The sequence below is a fragment of the Aedes albopictus genome, chromosome 2 (genome assembly GCF_035046485.1).
Source record: "Aedes albopictus strain Foshan chromosome 2, AalbF5, whole genome shotgun sequence".
NCBI classification, from domain to species: Eukaryota; Metazoa; Arthropoda; class Insecta; order Diptera; family Culicidae; genus Aedes; species Aedes albopictus.
The window spans coordinates 338,528,620-338,548,413 of record NC_085137.1 but is presented as its reverse complement, the minus strand read 5'-3'; the positions used below and the strand labels follow the sequence as shown (position 1 = coordinate 338,548,413).

The 19,794-nt window shown below is 39.1% G+C and overlaps 1 protein-coding gene across 18 annotated transcripts in view; it reads right to left on the bottom strand.

Moving 5' to 3' along the window:
* Window positions 1-19,794, bottom strand: part of LOC109431650 (titin homolog) — a 113,509-nt gene that overhangs the window by 13,540 nt on the left and 80,175 nt on the right. For 15 of the 18 annotated variants that reach the window (XR_003897815.2, XR_003897816.2, XM_029874540.2 and 12 more), the window contains 3 exons: window positions 14,101-14,238; window positions 13,833-13,962; window positions 1,952-8,088 (listed from right to left, as the gene is read on the bottom strand). Coding sequence is in view for 16 of the 18 variants with exons in the window: in XM_029874540.2 (XP_029730400.2) it covers window positions 1,952-8,088; window positions 13,833-13,962; window positions 14,101-14,238 (6,405 nt within the window). In the remaining 2 variants the exon portion in view is untranslated. The remainder of the gene's footprint in view (window positions 1-1,951; window positions 8,089-13,832; window positions 13,963-14,100; window positions 14,239-19,794) is intronic. The other 3 variants (XM_029874552.2, XM_029874553.2, XM_029874549.2) reach the window with 2 other exon arrangements.

The following is a 19,794-nucleotide window of genomic DNA, read 5'->3' as shown; positions in this document are numbered from 1 at the left end:
AATACATTCTCAAAATAGTTTCTGTAAAAAATCCTGCAGCGTTTCCTAAGGGAATTCTAGGAAGAATTTCTGACGATACACCTAATGGGATTTCTGCTAGAACTTCTGTAAACATCGTAAGGAATTCCTGCTGGAAAGCATCCAGAATATCCTTGAGGGATTCTTGGAGTAATTTGTAAAGAAATTCTTTGAGGAGTTCATACAGCAACGCCTGCTAGTGCTGGAATGGTTGAAGCACATGCCGATCACGGCAAGGACCGGGGATCGAATCCCATTCCCGACAAACTCATAAAACGTGGGTTCTCTCTTCAAATTGGAAGTAAACCCGTAAATCTAGAGATACAGTACTGTTGGGTTAAAAATCTCGTTAATGACGATAAAAAATCAACGCTTTCTTTTACTAAAGGAATCTCTAACAAATCATTTGAAAGAATTCTTATCTAAACTTGTTTTACCTGCGATTGAGTTAATTAATCGCAGGTAAAACAGTTAGGAAACAGCGGTGGGCATTAGGTGTTTGGTACGAATCCCCGCTGTACTTCCGCTGATCTTCCAATTTGAAAATATTTTAAAAATTTCACGTTCTAACAGCTGCCCTGTTGCTTGAGCAACAGTTCGATCAGTTGCGGTCTCGTGTAAATTGTGGCTAGTATTCACGATGATGCTTCAAGAAAAGACGAAAATCTTCCACAGAGCTACACTGTGGTGCATAATTGATCGGACAAACGCCGATTTTCATACAAAATGGCCAAGTTTGGGTTGACGTAACTTTGGTTTGCGTTGATGGATTGAGCTCATTTTTTTACATGGACCTACTAATATGCTGAATTTTACGTATACGAAGTACAACATGTTTTGGTTCGCAGGTTTGGGCGTGGCAAGGCGTTCAAATTTTGAAATTTTGACATTTAATGTGCAAAAATGATCGGACAGCGGCACGCGTGTAAATTAAAGGGGTACCGCTGTCCGATCACTTTTGCACATTTTGAACGCGTTGCCACGCCCAACCCTGTGAACCAAAACATTTTGTACTTCGTATACGTAAACTTCAGCATATTAGTAGTTCCATGTCAAAAATTGAGCTCAATCCATTAACGCAAACCATAGTTACATCATCTCAAACTTGGCCCTTTTGTATGAAAATCGGCGTTTGTCCGATCAATCATGCACCACAGTGTACCTTCTTCTTCAAAGCGTAACGTCTCCGCTGGGACAAAGCCTTACCCAGCCAACACGATCGCATATGCTGTTGAATAGGATGTTAAAGTGGAGGCGATATGCGTACACTTTACATGCGGTCAAATGGAAGCATGTACGCATATGGCCTCCACTTTAGTATCTTATTCTACATCATATAAGCTGTGGCTCTCAAGTAGAGGTTTTGAGGTGTGAGGTTTAGAGGTTTTGAGAACCGTCAGAAAACCGTTTTATTTTTATTTTATGGTGGTTCCAAGAAACTCTTCTAGTCTATTTGACTAAAACATGTTAATTGTGCGGTGACTATCATGTAGGACCTGAGATGAACTAGCCTAGGGTTTAAAATCTCGTTAATACTGACAAAAAATATTCGAATCAATCTCCATTCTATCAAAGGCCTTCAATAATTTCGTGTTTATCATATTACAGTCGCATCCTTGACTAAGTTACGTATAATTCTTGTTTTTATTTTCCAGCTTATATTGGCATGTTTCAGCGAACATGTAACTCATTCCTATTTTATTGTAGCTTATAATCTTTTAAATGCACAACCAGTTATCACTAACAGGGTACGTATGAAACAAGGGACTGAAACGTTACTCGTCAAGCCATTAAAACTACTCTCCAGCATTATCATCATGTAGAGTTTAACTAACATATCAACACTAAAAAATCAGATGGCATCAAATGTCTAACAAGGGACTTAAAAAAAACAATAGAAGGGGACAACAAAAACAAAACAAATTCAGCTAACCTGGCCCTTCGGGATGGCTCCCATATTGGCGATTATCTTGGCCATGGCCTGTTCCGTTTCGTCCAGTTTCCTGCGCAACAGATCGAGTTCCATCAGTTGCTCACTACTGTCCGAGGCGACGGCGGCAGCGGCGACGTCAGCAGTGCCCGCAGCGTTACGCGATTGAGTCAAAGCAAATGCCGAGCTATTGCTATTGTTACCACTACTACCACTAGGACTATAGTTAACTAGATTCAGAGTAAGAAATTTAGGATTAGTAACGTTGCTGACACTGGTCGGTACTTGGTCAATGATGGCCGCTCTACTGCTGCTGCTGCTAATGCTGCTTGCTTCGGGGTGCTGATCCAAGCTGGCGGTGCTGAATGATGAGGTTACGTGCTCGGTCGAGCTTGTGGAGTGCTGAACAGCTTCTTGCGTTTCCTCAACTACGGCAAAATTTAGATTGCTAATTGGTGCGTCCCTAACAATCGAATCATCTTCCTGAACATTTTCTGATGATTTTGGATCGACAGCAGGAGATGAATATGGCAATGTGGTTGGAGGTGATTGAACCAGGGAAGATTCGAGAGGTTGATTAGTATCAGATGCCGTGATCGATTGGTTAATGCTATTGTTAGCTTCGGTTGGGCAGGAACTACTTGCAGGGACCGTTAACGTAGCGCTGCTCGTCGCCGACACAACTTCTTCAGATACCAGACTTTCGACCACCTTTGCGGCAGAGGAAGCTAACTTTTCAGGTTCACTTACAATTTCTGATGGGGCTTTGTCTTGAGTCACATCTTGGCTACACAAGTCAGACGGAATGGCATGCATAATCTTTTCGGAAATAATGTGATCAACGATCGATTCGATTTCAGTTGCAACAGCCGTAGCTTCAGTCAGTGTGCGTTCAACTAGTGCTTCTTGGGCCACTTGGTCTAGTTTATCGGTTGTGCTTCCTACCTGTTCAACGTGTGCTTCTGTAACTTCCTCATTAGTATTAGTAGCTTCTACCTCTTCTTGATTCTCTACAATTATGTCCAAAGCAGAAGCGGTCGTTTCTGAAGAGGATACTGGACTAGAAACACATGCTTCAACGACTTCTGAAATCATTTCAGAAGTGTCTGGCTTTTCGACTTCAACCTTAACTATGAATTCCTCATTTGCGCTACCTTCATCTGAAGCTACAACTGCTTCATCGTGGACTTCTTCAATAGTTGGTCCTTGTGCTGAAGATCCTGCCTCTAGTTGCTTGCTTGATGATTCTTCTGATTGTTCACATGGTTCACTGGTGGAAACGACTTCTAATGATGCTTCGTCACCGTTTATGATGACAGGCTCTGTGGATGTCGTGCAATGTACTGTCTCAGTGATGATCATTTTCTCTGGAACAACGTCATCTGCAGAGTGCTCTAGATTATATTCAACAGAAGTTGCTTCCTCCTGCGCATCAACATTGCCTTCAGTCTCCAAAATCTTCTCTTCAGCTTCAACCTCGATAGATTTTTCAAACTGTTTAGGGCTTGTTTCGTCGATAACTGATTCAGCAGTCGTAGTGTCCGCTAAAGGAGTTTCTACTGCTTTAGTGGAATGCTGTTGTTGTTCGAGCGAAGCTTTATTTTCTACAACAACTGTTTCCTCCACTACACTTTGCTGAGCGACATCATCTGATTGAACGTCTGAAGTAGTTGCATTCTTTTCCGATTCCTCACCACTCTCAATAATAGTAACATCACGTATCTGCTCAGTGCTGTTTTGTTCTGGCGCAGAAACAACAGCATCTACCACTTCTGCTTTGGTAATCTCCGTAACACTCGGTACGTCTGGAAGTGCGACAGCTGGCTCATCTTCTACGGGAGTTAACACATCTTCAGGTACCGTTACTTCGCTAGTCGGTTCAACATTGTTTTGTTCTGATACTGAAGCAGCTTCGTTGGTTTCTATTTTGAAAGTTTCCTTGGCTTCGATTGCGGTTTTCTCTTCTTCGCTTATTGCTTCTGGTTGTTCCACAGCCGCTTCGTCTTTCACAGTAGCTGACATTTCCTCTGCTATTTCCACCTCGTTTGCGAGCTCAATATTGTTTTGTTCGATTAGTGGGACAGCTTCAGTCACAACAGTTTCTTTAGCGTCGATTGGAGCATCAGTTGCTTCGGTTTGATTTCCTGATTGTTCAACAGTTGGTTCTTCAACAGGAGCTGCCGCTTCTACAGCATTGATTTTCTTGGCTTCGACAGTTATTTCAACTTCCGAAGCGGTGGAAACGTTTTCAGAAGCTGCCGCTTCTACAGCAACGTATTTCTTGACTTCGGCAGTAATTTCAACTTCTGAAGCAGTAACAGCGTTTTCAGGCTCTATGGTTTCATGTATAACTGGTTCATCAATCTGAGCATCTTTCTCTTCCCCTACAGAAGCTGTTTCAGAAGCAACTATCACTGAAGCCTCGATTACGTCCACTTCTGCAATATCTGTTGACTTGGACTCTTCTAAAGCTTCTTTTTCTGTCTCGGCAACATTGACTGTTTGCTCCTGAGCAATTTCGATTTCTTGAGGTTTATCACCATCTTGAGCAATGTTAAGAGTCGATTCCGGCTCAGCAGCAACTACAATCTCGGTATCATTCAAAACTTCTACAACAGGTTTGGGCTTTTGCTCATCTGCACTGTTGGAAGCTTCCGCCAGGTTAACATCTTCAACCTTTTCAACTGTTTCTATAGCTGTCTGTTCTTTTGGCTCTGCCTCAGCACTCAACGACTCTACTTGTACAAATGTAGAAGATTCCAGAACTGCTTCTTCTTTCCGCGCCTCACCGGGAGTTTCTGAAAAAGTTTCATTTGTTTCTTCCTGGTCAGTTTGTAGAGATTCGCTTTCACCGGTGGCGTGTTCAGTAGATTCAGCTACGACTCCAGTATCAATTGATTCAACAACTTCCAAAGCCTGATTGGTTTGATCTTCAACAGTCTCGTGAGATTCAACAACAGCAGCGGATTGTTCCTCCAGTGGAGTCTCCGTAGTTGTTTTGAGTATGCTTTCGACAGACTCTTCAATAACTTGAGACACAACTGTGGATTCTTCATTATCAGTTATAGGAACAGCAATTTCTTCTTTTGTTTCTATTGAAGCCACTTGTGAGACAAAGTCCTCAACTACAGCTTCCTTCTCTTCTGTTACAGGTTCCGTTGTCACTGGAGTGGAGTCGTCTTGTTCTACTTTACTGTCTGCTGAGGTAGTTTCTTCAGAAGCATTTGAAGTTTCATTGGTAGCTGACTCAGACGATTCTGGCGATAGCTCAGGAGCCTCAGATGCTGAAGGGATATTTTCCGAAGTAATCTTTTCAACAGCAATCTCCTGCGCTGATTCACAAACATCGAGCGTTGGTACTGAAATTTCGGCAGATGAAACTTTACTGATATCATCTTCAGTGACGTCTTGCTCAACATCCTGTTCTACCTCGACCTCCGCTTCTTCAGATAGCACGGGCTGCACATCATTCTCCTTTGCCTGATCATCGAGTTGCTCATTAGCTTCGGTTGTTTCACCAGCAGCCGTTTCGTCCTCATTTTGAGGAATCAGATCAGTAGTCTGCTCTTTAGGAGTTGTATCGTGTGCAATTTCTTCAGTTGCCTGCTCACATACATTTTCATTCTGAACAGTGTTATTCAAATCAGCGGTAGTCGCCTCTGGATTGAGAGATTCGGTAAAAGCTTCCGCGACAATCTGCTCCTTCACTTCCTTTTGTGGCTCTTCAACAATCACATTGTCAACTTCAGCGGACTGCTCATCTGTGGAAACTTGTTCGATGATATCTGCAGAAATATCAACCTCATCCGCAGTGTTATCCTCCGGTACCACTGTTGCAGCTGAAATTTCAGTTTCAACACGATCTCCAACAACTTCATCGGCAATCTTTTGAGCTTCTTGTTCATATGACGGATGCTCGTCGGCAACATCAGTGACCAATTTATCAGCATCAGTTTCCGAGAGAATCGATGTTGCAGGAATTGGACTTTGCACTTCAGCGCTTACCGCAGTGACTTGATCGACAGAGATAGTTTCAAAAACTTCTTCTACTACAGGTGAAGTTGTCGCAGCCGCATTGCTTGCTTCACTATCAGATACAAAACGATTGATAACTTCACCATCAACTAGCTTCTGTGTTGCCGGGTCAAAGCTTGGCAACTCAAACGAATCCAAAGCCGCCCGCTCGTTGGCTACTTCTTCCGCTTGTTCTAAAACTTCGTTTACAAGTTCCTCCGCAACTGCTCTGACTTCAGCTTCCTTTGCTTGTTCGGCGATAGTTTCCTCCATCTGAGCGGCCAGGGCTTTGATTGCCATTTCCTCGGCATCAAGTGAAGAACCGGTAGCTGCTTCGACTTCCATTCCCGATAATTGCTTTTCCTCAGAAGAGGCTTGTTCTTGATGTTCAGTATTGGAAACATCCACAACTATTTCATCTTCAAATGTAACGCCTTTCACGACTGAGACTTCAGCAGGTTCAACTGGTGATTCCTCCATCTGGGCGCCCATGGCTTTGATTACTATCTCCTCGGCATCATTTGAAGAATCAATAGCGGCTTCGACTTCTATTTTTGGTGATTGATTATCCTCAGAAGAGACTTGTTCTTGTTGTTCAGTTCTGGGAACTTCATCCTCAAATGTAACATCATTTACGACTGGTTCAACTACTGAATCCGATGAAGATTGCGCTAATTCTGACGCCTTCTCATTTTCAAAAACTGTGTCTTCGCTTTGCACTGCTTCTGACACGGGTGAATCAACTACAGAATCTTGTACAGTTTCAGTTGCCGCATCAGTTGAGCTTTCAGTGAATTGTTCTTCTTTGGGAATTGCTTGAACCATTTCATGAGCAAAAGTTACTTCTTTCAGAACCTGAATAACATCTTCAACGGTTGCTTCATCATCCACAGGGATTTCGATAGTATCATCTCCTAGCTTCGTTTCTGGTTTTATTGATTCAAACTGTTCTACAGATTGTTCTGTTATAATTTCGTCACTGAGCGGAACTTCTTTTTCTGGCGTGAGCTGTTCCGTGACTTCAACTGATTCGGAAACGGTTTCTTCGTTTGCACATGCTTCTTCGATAGTTTCAGGTTCGTTGGTAATGGTAATATCATCTTCTACTTTGACCACAATTTCTTCTTTCATTTCTTTCTCGTCTGAAATTGGCATTTTAGAGATTTCGGTTTCAATAGCAGACTCTTCAATGCTCGTTTCTGTTTCTATCACATTTTCTGGTAGTTTCTTATCACAGCTTTCTTCGTTTTGTTCAGACTGATCAACAATCATAGGTTCCGATGTTTCTCCCAGCTGAGGAGATTGTTCGACAGAACTGCGTTCTGCCTCTAGTACAGTTTCCAACACAGGTTGGATTGTGTGCACAACAGTATCAGCAATTGAGGCAGGTATGCTTTCAGCTTGTGTAACTTCTTTTATTTCGAATGGTTCTTCAATTGCTTGCGTACTAACAACTGCTTCCTCACAGATAACATTCTCTTCAGTGACAAGAATCTGTTGTTCAATAGCTTCCAAATTTTCAGTTGGTTCATCGAGAGAAGTCGAAGCCTGTTCTGTTTCTGGTTTAGCGATCTCCACAATATAAGTTTCTAGCGGTTCCTTGTCCTCGAAATTTTCGATTTCTGCTGCGAGTGCTGCAGCTTCCGCTTGTTCCACAACCATTTCCACTAATTCTACTGCCGCAGCTTCGGCTGCTTCATTGATCTTGCTCTCTGCTTCCTGTAGAACTTCGTCTACCACTTGACTAGCTACTCGCTCAATAATCTCACTGGTCGATTCCTCTTCGTTCAGTTGTACAATCTTCTGCACTACGATTCCGTCAACTACCTTTTCGGTAGCAGGATCGTATTCGGGTTGTACGCATTCATCGTCGTTTGTCGCTTCGGTTACGCCGCTAGCTTCGCTCTTGTCCTGCTCCACTGGAGTAGCGGTGGCTTTGGTCACCAGCTCCTCCACAACGCTGGAGTCTGTCGTTGCAGGTTGCGATTCAGGTTTGGCAGCCAGCTGTTGATAATCAACGCTGATTTCTGCCTGTACCGAATGGTTGAAGCTAGCACTGGCGCTGCCATTGGACACTGGTCCCACTGAAACTGGTGCACCGTTCTCTCCGTTAGCGATCGGTTGTCCTAGAAAGAAACAGGGATGGATATCCAACGGAAAAAAAGAAAACTAAACAAAACAACAAACAACAGGAAGGTGAGGAACTTGTAAAACAACAGTGGAGTGTTAGTCAGTAAAAGGATTATTTTGAAGTACTGTTAATTGATTAGTACTCGGAAGCAAACATAGAAGCATTATTTAGAAATGAAAATAGTTAAACAAAAATTACACCATAAACCGATATTTTGCATCTTGCATCAACAGCTAAGGAATAGAGTCACTTTATACCAAAACAAAACTAAAAACAACTCGTTGCTCTAGGATAGAAATAATTTTGGAATTTCTGAAGCCAATGGAGTTCAAGATCCATCATAAATCACAAGAAAACACCTCAAAGAGTTCCTACTTTATTTTTTTTACAAAATAAAAACTTCAATGAGTTTTGCAAGAAAATCCCAAGCTGCAGAAACATGCAAAAATTGCTCACGGAGTTTTGTAAAAAAATCACCAGGAATGACCAGAGTTGTTTGCAAATTTGAAAATTAGTAAAAGTTTTATCAGAATTATTTAGTCGATTACTAAAAAATCAAAAATTATTCAAATAACTATAAAAGAAAAAAAAAACATTTCTCAATGAGCCTATTACGAAATTGACATATGTTCTTCAAAAAACTACAAAAAATACTTATCCAAAAATTTTATATAAATTTCTACCTGCAGTGTTTTTTTTTAGAAAATTCTTCAGGAAAACATATCATACATTTTACATACAAGTTTTCACAGACATGTTTATGTGAAATCTACCGCAATTATTTACGAGAGCTTCACCAGTCATTATTCCAGGAATCTACAAATAGTTTTTTCAGACTCTAGTTTAATTTAAAAACTAGTGAAGCGTTTTTAAATTAAACTAGTGCTCGACTGACACTGAAGAAGTCTGTAAGTCACAGACGAAATAGGCCTATCTGTCCGAAGATAAGCACAGTAGTAGAATTAAAAGGAATTTGCCCGTCCTTTCTAGTTTTTCTTTAAAAGAGTTATTCATTTTTTATTTTCTTTTGCAAAAGTGAAGTATTAGTGAAGCGTTTTTAAATTAAACTAGAGTCTGAAGTAACAAGTTCTACTAAAAGCTCTAAAGTAATAGTAAAGTACAAATAGTTGCTGCACTAGGTACTTCATCTGCACACACTATTTAATTCCAAAAAAAAAAAAACTCTCAGAAAATCAGGTATGATTATTTAGGTATTTCCATATTCCTCAGGAATAATGTGTACTAGTCTGGTTGAGCTTATAACATAGGAAATCTCTTTTAAATAAACTTTGAAAACAATGCTCAATTGGTTGGAATTTAGGCTCCATTCATCATCCAAACGTGTGCTTAAAAGTATTTACAGGGGATAGACAAAATGATCGGGACAGGCAAAATGTTCACTTTTCAAAAAATGTTCAACTAGCTGTAAATTTCGAAAAGTGCAGCGAATATTCTCAAATTTTAACTGTAATTTGATCCACTAGTTGTATATTAATGGTCAACATTTGGAAAAGATCGGGATATTTTGCACGAAGTTAAAAAGATTCTAAAAAAAGGTATAATGATCCGATAGCCAATTTTGAGCTGTTATATCTTTGGATTGAATGAACCAAATGCAATGAAATTTTGACCAATTATGACGAGTTCATAAGAAAACTTGAAATTGAATGACTGAACTTGAAATTATTAACATGAGAAAAAGTTATAGCAATTTCATTTATTTTATGTTTTTTTTGTAAATATGCCTATTTTTAATATACATCACATTCCTTTTTAAATTTATTGCCGGCTATGTTGTTATTTTCCTCCAAAACAATTAAAAGGAATTGATATGAACTATAATTAGCATCTTGAATTTGGAAACTAGGTTTAGGTTTAGGGTAATTTGGTGTTTTTAGGAAAATATTCTAACCGTTATAATTTTATTCTGTGCTGAGAATTTAAAGTTAAGTCAAAAGTTTTTCATAGCGCATTATATACAGCTGTGTTCATAAAAAAAGCAGCGAAAGCGCGTTTTCCATACAAAATGGACAACTTTGACATGCTGTAACTTTGTTCTCCTATGAGCGATTGAGCTGAAAATTGGACAGCGAACTACAAATATGGTGAATATTGTTATAACAAAATCTGGGAATTTTCGAAGCATGCCGAAAAAAGTTAAACACTACACACTTAGAAAAATTCTTGTAAATTTGCGTCACTTTGGATGCACATTAGCGTGGGACACAAAAAGACATTTTACTCCTGTACACTTTTTGAGTTGCATTTGGGCCCCATATCAACTGTGCAAAATTTCAGCTCGATCGGAGAAACTATATTAAGCGCCAGCCGTTTTAAGTTTTCATACGATTTACTATGGGGAAAATCACTTTTTCAAAGAAAAATCGGCAGAGGTTGACCCTTAAACCCTAAAAATATATCAATGAATGATTGCTGTTGGAAATTTTATGAGGAACAAACCCTCTGAAGGCATGTGGGAAAAGTTATTGACTGAAAACCGAATTACATGCCAACGCTGTTTAACATGTAAGGAATAACAATAAATAATAAAATCTCGTCTTTTCATCGTTCGGGTAAGGCTTAATAACTTTTCCCACGCATGTCGCATCGCTTTGCGGTCTTCGTAGGTCTGATTCCTCGTGAAGTTATCTACAGAAATCATTCAACGACTTATTTTTAGGGATCAATGGGTGACCTCAAGCGATTTTTCTTTGAAGAAGTAAATTTTCCCCATAGTAAATCGTATGAAAAACTAAGAATGGCTGGCGCTAAAATATAGTTTCTTCGATCGATCTGAAATTTTGCACAGTTGATATGGGACCAAAATAGAACTCAAAAAGTATACAGGAGTTGGAGTTTTTCCATTTTTTATATTTTCCCATATAAACCGTGTACCAGGCTAATGCACATATAAAAGCGACACATATGAAGTAAATTTGAACGCCCAAATGACGTAATTTTCAGTCACATTAAACTGGATTTTTCGTCATATGAAACGCAATGACTCACGATTCCCAAATTGTTTACGTCACCTTGAGCTCAATTTTACAAGAATGATGTATAATTAAGTCAAAAGACCTGTAAATTTACGTCATTAAACTGTTTACGTTCTGTGCAGTAAATTTACGTCACGAGTAATTTTGATTTTTTCGTAGTGTGTATGTGAAATCGTTCAAAATAATAGCAGTGTAAATAAATTGAAATGTACCTTTACCTTGAAGAAACAAGAAATATTTTCGCACGCTATTTAAACAGTTTCTTGGTTACATATTAATGTTTAAATATAAAAAAAATAAAATGTTTGCTGAATAAAAAAATAAAACAAACACTGCTATTATTTTGATCAATTTCACATAGTGTTTAACTTTTTTTTGACATGCTTTTAAAAACTCTCAGATTTTGTTATAACAATATTTACCATATTTGTAGTTCGCTGACAAATTATCAGCTCAATCGCTCTTATGAAAACAATGTTACAGCATGTCAAAGTTGGCCATTTTGTATGGAAAACGGCTTTCACTGCTATTTTTATGAACACAGCTGTAACTCATTAATTGTCAAAATTTCATTGCACAAGGTATTTCAATAGTATTAATCTGTATTAACCCTCCAGGACGCGCGCTGTTGTAAAAAGTACAACACCACCAAAAAAGCTCGCTCGTCGTATACAACGCGAGCGCGGTGCAGTTTCGGTTGCTTGATGTCGCGCGTCCTGAAAGGTTAAGGGGGTTTCAGGGACGTTTCATGGGTCTTCAAGGGCAATTCATGGGATCTCAGGAGCCTTTAAAGGGCGTTGCAAGGGGTTAGAAGGGCATTTAGAAAGTTTATGGACGCTATTGAAGGGGGGCTTCAGAGGCATTTCAAATTGATTATGATGATTTCAAGGGCGCTTCAATGAGATTACGGAGGTTCCAGGGACGTTTCGAGCCATTTTAGGTCAGGATCTTATTAGAGGGTGTTGAGAACACCTTTAAATCAAAGGGTATTTCAGGAGCGTTTTAAAATATATTGTGATGGAATCCCAAAAAATCTTTCCTAAAATGCCCCCAAAATCCCCCTGAAAAAAACTCGGATCAAAAAAACTAGTAAATCTTCCGTAACGCCTCTGAATCATGCCAAAAATGCTCTGAATCTTCCTGAAATGCCTCCAAAATCCCCCTTGAACCTTAACTATAAATATTCTTATGTGCAATATTGGTTCTGAGTAGCCTTCCCTCTTTTACGCAGTGTATAAATTAAAAGTGCATAAAAAGAGCTTTTGTCGTATTGAATTCCTGTAGAGCAATGCATAGGTAATGTGAGGAATAATTTCGGAACAATTTCATGGGGCATTTCTGAAGGAATAGTTGGAAAAGTTCTTTGAAGAAATTCTGGAGGAATCTCTAAAAAAAATCGCAGAGAGATTGCTGGAGGTTTGAAATGTTTATCGAAGAAATCATTAACCTTCCATTACTAACAAGCATCAAAGATCCGTGATGCTTAAAGATGAAATTATACACATGAAATAGTGGAAATTGAAAAACGTCATGACATTTCTATTCTATCAAACTATTTACTAGAAGAAATCTTTATAAATAAAACTCCATTCATTTGGCATTTGTATATTTGTGATATTGTGTCTCAATTCCTTTGCTATCATTCTGCACAAGAACCATAGTTTAAAAAGTTAGGTTAGTAATTAGTACAGTTCAGATTTATTAAAATAGTTGAAAAAAATGTTATTTACATAAAACTATGTTCCTTTTTCTAATAGGTTAGAGGGAGAGCTCTGTTCATAGAGCCATGTATAATTTTAATCCATGATGATTGTTTGCCATTATGATGAAAAAGCATTAACACACAAACGAATTTGCATTCGATTAGACTCGGATCTACAAAACCAAAGTACGGGTCACAGACGGGAAGGGTCCACAAAAGGGTCAACACTATCAAACTATAGCTAATCTCAAACTACTCTGGCTTACGTTAATCATTAGTTCCGGTAGTCAAATGCAAACGGTAGTTCAAATCAACCCGTGTTACCCCTGAGCAACGACCGTCGGCGATCGTCATTTTTCGAAAGGACATTTCTAGATATTTTCATCGTTACAAAATCATAAACATTCAAAAAGAAAATGATATCACTGTACCCTCTTCTGTGTCGTCTAAAAATAAAACAAGTAATGTGGAATAAAAACATTTCATGCCTCGTTGAGCTTGGCGGCTTGAACGAGACGGTCCCCACGCTGTAGAGCCCCACACGGTTCGGGTTGTGTTCTACTATCTATAAGGTATCGAATCGATCGATTAATGTCAGTCAGTAGTGTGGATATAAGGAAAACGGGTACGCCAAATGCAATGTTCGATGAACGCGTGGGGGGTGGGCTGATCGCAAATGCGTATTAATCTTGAAATGTCTTTATTTGTGTTTGTTTTTTTACTGGTCTTCTTTGAATATTCAAATGAAAACAAAACTGCGATCGAATGCATGATTCATCTTACTTGCGCTGTGATCTTTCCAGGCTATGTGGAGCGGATGCATGTGTGTTGGAGGAAAATGTGTTTTTGGTTATTAATTGAGCGATGCAAATAATGTGGTTCTTTAAAAGTCCAGATTATGGATAGAGTCATGTGTGAGCGTGAGGCCGTATTAGATGGATGCAACTTACTTCGATGATAGCTTTTGGCAGTTAATATAGATCTGTGCATTATGGCCTGGCTGAGAGAAGGAATGAAGAAGGATGATAAGGAAGTACGTACCTAGCTTAGTGGTTCCACTGTCTGGTCGCTTAATGTATGGCTGGTCTGGTGCGGTGAAGACCTCATTTCTAAAGGTGGTGTCTGGTTTAATCTCCGGGTAAGGCGTTGCGGGCGTTTTCTTGAATATGAGCTATTTTCACGGAAAGGAATAGTGGGAGTAAAAGATACATATAAATCAACGGTTCGCTCCTAACGGCAAAATTCAATTTCAAGAATACTGTAATATATCGAACAAGTGCCAAACACCGGGCCCCGGCAGAGTGCTTACTTTCAGTATTGTGTAGATGAAGAATGAAACAATACCGATGGTATAGAGTGGCATTATGAAACCCATTGAGTTGGCGGATTTTGTAGACTGATGCGATCCAGCTCCCATAGGTGGGCGCATACCAGGTATGGGACCGGGCTGCAACGAGAAAGATAGAATAGGTGTGCAAGGATTCCATTAGTATTTTAGAAGGCGGCTGTCAATTGCGGTGGTGAAGGTGCTGAATGATTTATGAACGGTGCTGAATATTGAACATTTGAGAAAATATGCGGAACAATATAGGTATGAAGAACACCTAGACATAGTTTTGTAAGCTTATGGATGTGCAAATTTTGTTTTGGTAAAGAACACTGTTAATTTTCCAATATCAATTATCCAATATTAATTAATCCAATCAAGTTATTGCGTTCATGCATTGTCCATTTAGAATCCTAAAGGAGAAAATTACTTATGTATCGTAGATGAAATAACGAACAGAAAAGGTTAAGCGGATTAAGATAATTATATGGATAATTATATATGGATAAGATAATTAATTATACTCTCATGGAAAAATATTTATCTTATTGATTTTTATTTATTTATTTATTTTTCATACATTTTCTCCCTCTTCTGCATTACCTTTCTCAAAAATCTGCACAATGGTAGTACAGTGACCGGCACAAAAAAGATCCACCATATAGTTGTTACAGTTTCTAATGGAAACTACATGCAAAAATGATAAAATATACCTTTCAATGAATGCACTACATCCATTTTACATTGTTTTAGTAAGGCTATTACAAATTTAATTTTCACTTTTTGTCTATCCACACCCCCACCCCCCTCCCCCCCTTCAAAAAATGTTGGCTAGATTTTGTATTTTGAGGGGGCCAGTGAAGAGAATTGTCAGACAAAAGAGGCACAAAACAAGCAACAAAGAAGGTGCGACGATTACTCTTTATCCCTACTGGTGACAGACAATGACATGATCTCGATTTTTTTTTTGTTGCAGACAAAACGGAAGCTGAATTTGTTGCGTATTTTTCTACTCGTGAATAATCAATTATTACTAACCCAAAGTCGAAACTGTTTGATGATAGAGCTTCACCAGAGTTGCAGTGTTTACCGACTCGAAGTTACCGTTCGAAAACCGCAATGCAAGGCTTAAAAATCTCTAAACTCGTGGTGTACGATGTTAATCCCATTATTTTCAAGTTGGGACAAACTTATGTCCAGGGCCGGATCTAAGGGGGGGCCGGGGGGGCCGGGCCCCGGGCCCCCACATTTTAGGGGCCCCCACAAAAACCCTTTTTGGTTGCAAACATTAGCTTTATTTTTCATATTGCTCAAGTATTGTACGAAAATAAGGAAAAACATTTTTGGTCATCTATCGGAGGGCCCTCCACATCCGCTCGGGCCCCGGGCCCCCACAATCCTTAATCCGGGCCTGCTTATGTCGCATGGGTTGTATTGTCGCAACAAATACAGGTTGCGACATTGTCATTATTGTTGCGCGATGGTTGAATTTTGATTCACTGGAGGTGGCAGATAAAAAATATTTTTCAAAATTTCGAGTTTTTCTAAAAATTTTTCAACAAATCCGATGATACGGGCTTGGTGGTCTAGTGGCTACCGCTTTTGATTCGTATGCAGAAGGTCATGCGTGCAATCCGTTGCCCGTTCCTTTCATCGTACTTTGTATCTTTCTATCCACTTTCTCTCGCTCTCTCTTCTTCACATATACAACTCATGTATATTCATATGTGCATAGCCATCGCTAGAACCAGAAGCGAATTTAAAAAAGTCGTTTCCCTCCCCTCCAACTTCCACTCAAAGCACAGTGTATATATGACGCCTACAAGTTATGCAACCAAAGCGTGCTGGGCCGCTTGACCTTATTCACCTTATCCACCACACAATCTATCACGAACACTATAAATAACCTCCTATCCATGGATCGCATCAGCGACCCAACGGTTACTCCCAGATCTACCATCCTTTCCGTCTAACAAACACCCCAGTCCGTGCTGGTTGTGGGGATGCAGAGGTGATCTCGGTCTTTAGTAGCAAAAACCAGCACACTCTAACATTCATTTCCCTTCCCAACTGACTATAAGGACGTGGCCGGCGCCGTTATTGATCCAAAATGTATGAGCTGTTTAAATTGCACTTTGAGAATAAGTGGAGTGTCCCAGCCCTTATACATTTGGATCTCAGTGCAATTGGTACCAGCTCAGATCAATCACGGAGGAGCAACCATTGACATGTATAGGCTAATCCAGATGACCCCCAATTGTAGAGGCGCTATGTGAGATAAGGAGAAAATCGTTTGTTTTCATAAAAAGTCATTTTTTGTCGTCAAATTTTACTAATTTTTTGCTCTAGAAGTTGCTATTTTCCATTTGCAATGGCTTCCATTATCATCATTCTTGATGCCAACGCCGACAGATACCGGATTGGCCAGCTAACAAAAAATCCGGAAGATCGCCCTCCGGAGGCATAGCAAGAGTTCCTCAAATTAATCACATAAATTGTTCGTGAGCACCTACCGGATCGAAGCGCAACTGAAAGATAATTAAATTTTCTTTCCAAAAAGTGCTCGTTTGTTTCTCTACGATGCGGAATTCGATACAAAAAAGTGAAAAAAGTGCACTTTGCCTATGCTGCGCAATGGCAAATTTTGACGGAGTCACGTTTTTCATAGGGTTCTCATTCCTGCCACCAAATGCGGAGGGATCGTTAGCTTTCGTTGGATTTACCTATAGTCAGATTTGATCGTTTTGATCGATTGATCGAATTCTTCAACAAATCCGATGAGTTTTTAATATTTTCCAGATTAAATGCTTTATTATTTTTATCTGTCAAGATTTGGAAAGAGAACAAATATCAAGTATCAAATAATTATAACAGAAGCGGCTTAAAGAGCATTATGCTCGGTAAAATCGACCCTTATAGATAATCATATATTTTGTGGTATCATTTTTTTATATAGGTATTCATAACTAAGATTCTGTTAGAAGTAAGTATATTATTTTACGTAGGTAATAAGAATCGATTCTACATTTCTATGATCGGTAGTGTAGCATGTCCCTGTTCAAAACCAAAATTCGACTAATTATAAACATACGAAACATACTATGTTTTGTCTAAACATGATTGAAAACAAGTCTTAAACAAGAAACTGCAAATGTTACTCTAATATGACATATAGAACATACTGAGCATGAATGGTAACAAACAAAGTGTACTTAAATAGAACATATCCAACATAATCGAAAACAACATGCAAGGTTTGTTTGAGAAAACAAAATATATTCTATAATAAGACTTCTAAATAGAAGATCACTGTGCATAAGTTTTAGGTATCATGAAAACGACATATCCATGACATAATATGTCTCGAGAAACTTCATAACAACTGCTGTAGGACAAAGTAAATATTTTGCAATTTCCGATTATGTTTTCGGTGTTATTTGGGTTTCGAGTGATTCCTAGTGTTTTTGGTATCCATAGTTTAATAAGGATTCAAAATATAATCAAATTTTAAAAAGTGTCCTGTATGGGAAAATTTGGCATTTTATTTTCAAAAAATCATATCTCAAAAAAAAAAACAAAAAAAAACATGGATATTTGATTTTTTTTGATATATTAAGCCAAATTCCTTGAATTGTCTGATAAAAATTAAAACCAGGGTACCCCTTTGGTCCCGAAACCATAGAAATGTAAAAAAAATATATATATATATAATTTGCATTTATTTTCTTGCCCCTCAATAGCTTTTGAACAAAAAAGGAAGTTTAAATTCGGTCAACTGGCTCAAAAGTAATGATTTTTCGAAAAAAATTAAGACCACCCTATCTGAAAATTGGTAACTCCAAAGATGAAATAAAAAACCCACGGGGTTGCTACGGTGATCTGATTTTGTTGCCGCATATAATGCGCAACCAAATCATACCAATATCAGCATTCACTCAATACAGCAGCGGGAGCGAATGAAGGAAAACGGCCCTCGGCAAAAAAGTTTGCGAAAAGAAGTGTTGTGTGTTATTTTAAAAAGAATTAGTACTCTATAGGAAGTTGATTCAAATACTGACACGCTCAAATTCAAAATTATTAATTTATTCCGCTTTGTTATGCTCAATACATTCATGAGATCTAATCTGAAATAAGCATTTTGACCAGATATCCCTCGTTAAAAGGTAAACATTCCGCTTTCACGATTGTGTTGGTGAACATTTTGATTGAAGTATTAATTTATGCTCCACGTAAGGAAGCACAATCCAACCTGTTACACTCCATAGAGAAAAAATAGGATGCCGTCCCCTTGAAAAACCGGTCTAGTTATTTTCGATAAAGTACACACCCACCAAGTATACGATATTCGGAGACAAACTATATCCACTGACAAACAGACGTCTCACTCTACTTGCATCTCATCGTTCACCTTTTTAGCGGTTTAGTTTAAATATTTTGTAGCTTGCAAATCGCTCGCTTATGGCGCTCGCATCTATTTTGTTTCTGTTTGACGTTTGCTCACTATATCCACCTATGCAATGGTTTTGGTGGTATGTCAGAGAGTGAATGATATTTAAGGGCAAGGTTGCTAAACTAATGATATGAGCGCTAGAATTTCACTACAATTGTCTAAAGCTAAAATCTTGAGATCTATATTTATTTATTTATTACACCGTCTTCGATAGTCAAACCATACAGACTGTACTTAATGTAATGTATCTTATAAACTAAACTATTGACTAATCCGTGTTTTAAAAACAGCTTTCGTAGTGTTGAAGTCGTACACGTTTGAAACATCATTAAATGCTCGAATGCATGAGTCGAGTGGGTTGTTGTAGCCGTAGTTTGAGCGATGATACGGAACAGATAGTAAGCTGACAAACCGCAAACTTCGAGGGGGAACGTTGAACGATATCTGTTGCAGAAGCGCAGAGCAGTCAATTGTTCCTTGAATGACGTCGAAGATGAACAAGCGCTGCAGCTTAGTATGTCTAGTAGTCAGTGGTTCTAGGTCTATTAATTTACACCGTTCGGAATAGGCGGGAAGATTAATTGGGTCGTTCCAGGGAAGCAGCCTTAATGCAAATCGCACAAACTTTTTTTGCACACGTTCGATCAAAAGTATGTGCGTTGTATAGTACGGGATCCAAATAGGAGCAGCGTACTCCAGGATACTTCGCACCAAACAACAGTAGAGCGACTTCAGTGCATATACGTCAGTAAAGTTCGAAGCGTGACGACGAATGAACCCTAGAACCGAGAATGCTTTGGCAGTAGTTATCCCAACATGTTCATTAAACGTGAGCTTGGTATCGATAGTGACTCCCAGGTCGCAGATTGACGTAACACGTTGTAGTGGTTGATCCTCCAGGGTGTACTGATGATGCATAGGATCCTTCGAACGGGAAAAGGAGAGAACCTTGCATTTCTGGCCGTTGACGAACATTCCATTGTTGTTACACCACATTAACATTGTGTTGATATCCTCTTGTAGAGCGGTGCAATCATTCGAAGTCTCTATAACGCGAAAGAATTTCAGGTCATCGGCGAAAGACAGCTTGACCGACGAGAGGACCAGGTTCAGATCGTTTACAAAAATGTTGAATAATAGCGGACCAAGTACGCTGCCTTGGGGCACTCCAGACGTAACCCAGAAGGTTCTAGAGCGTGCTGAATTGACCACAACGTATGAGGTGC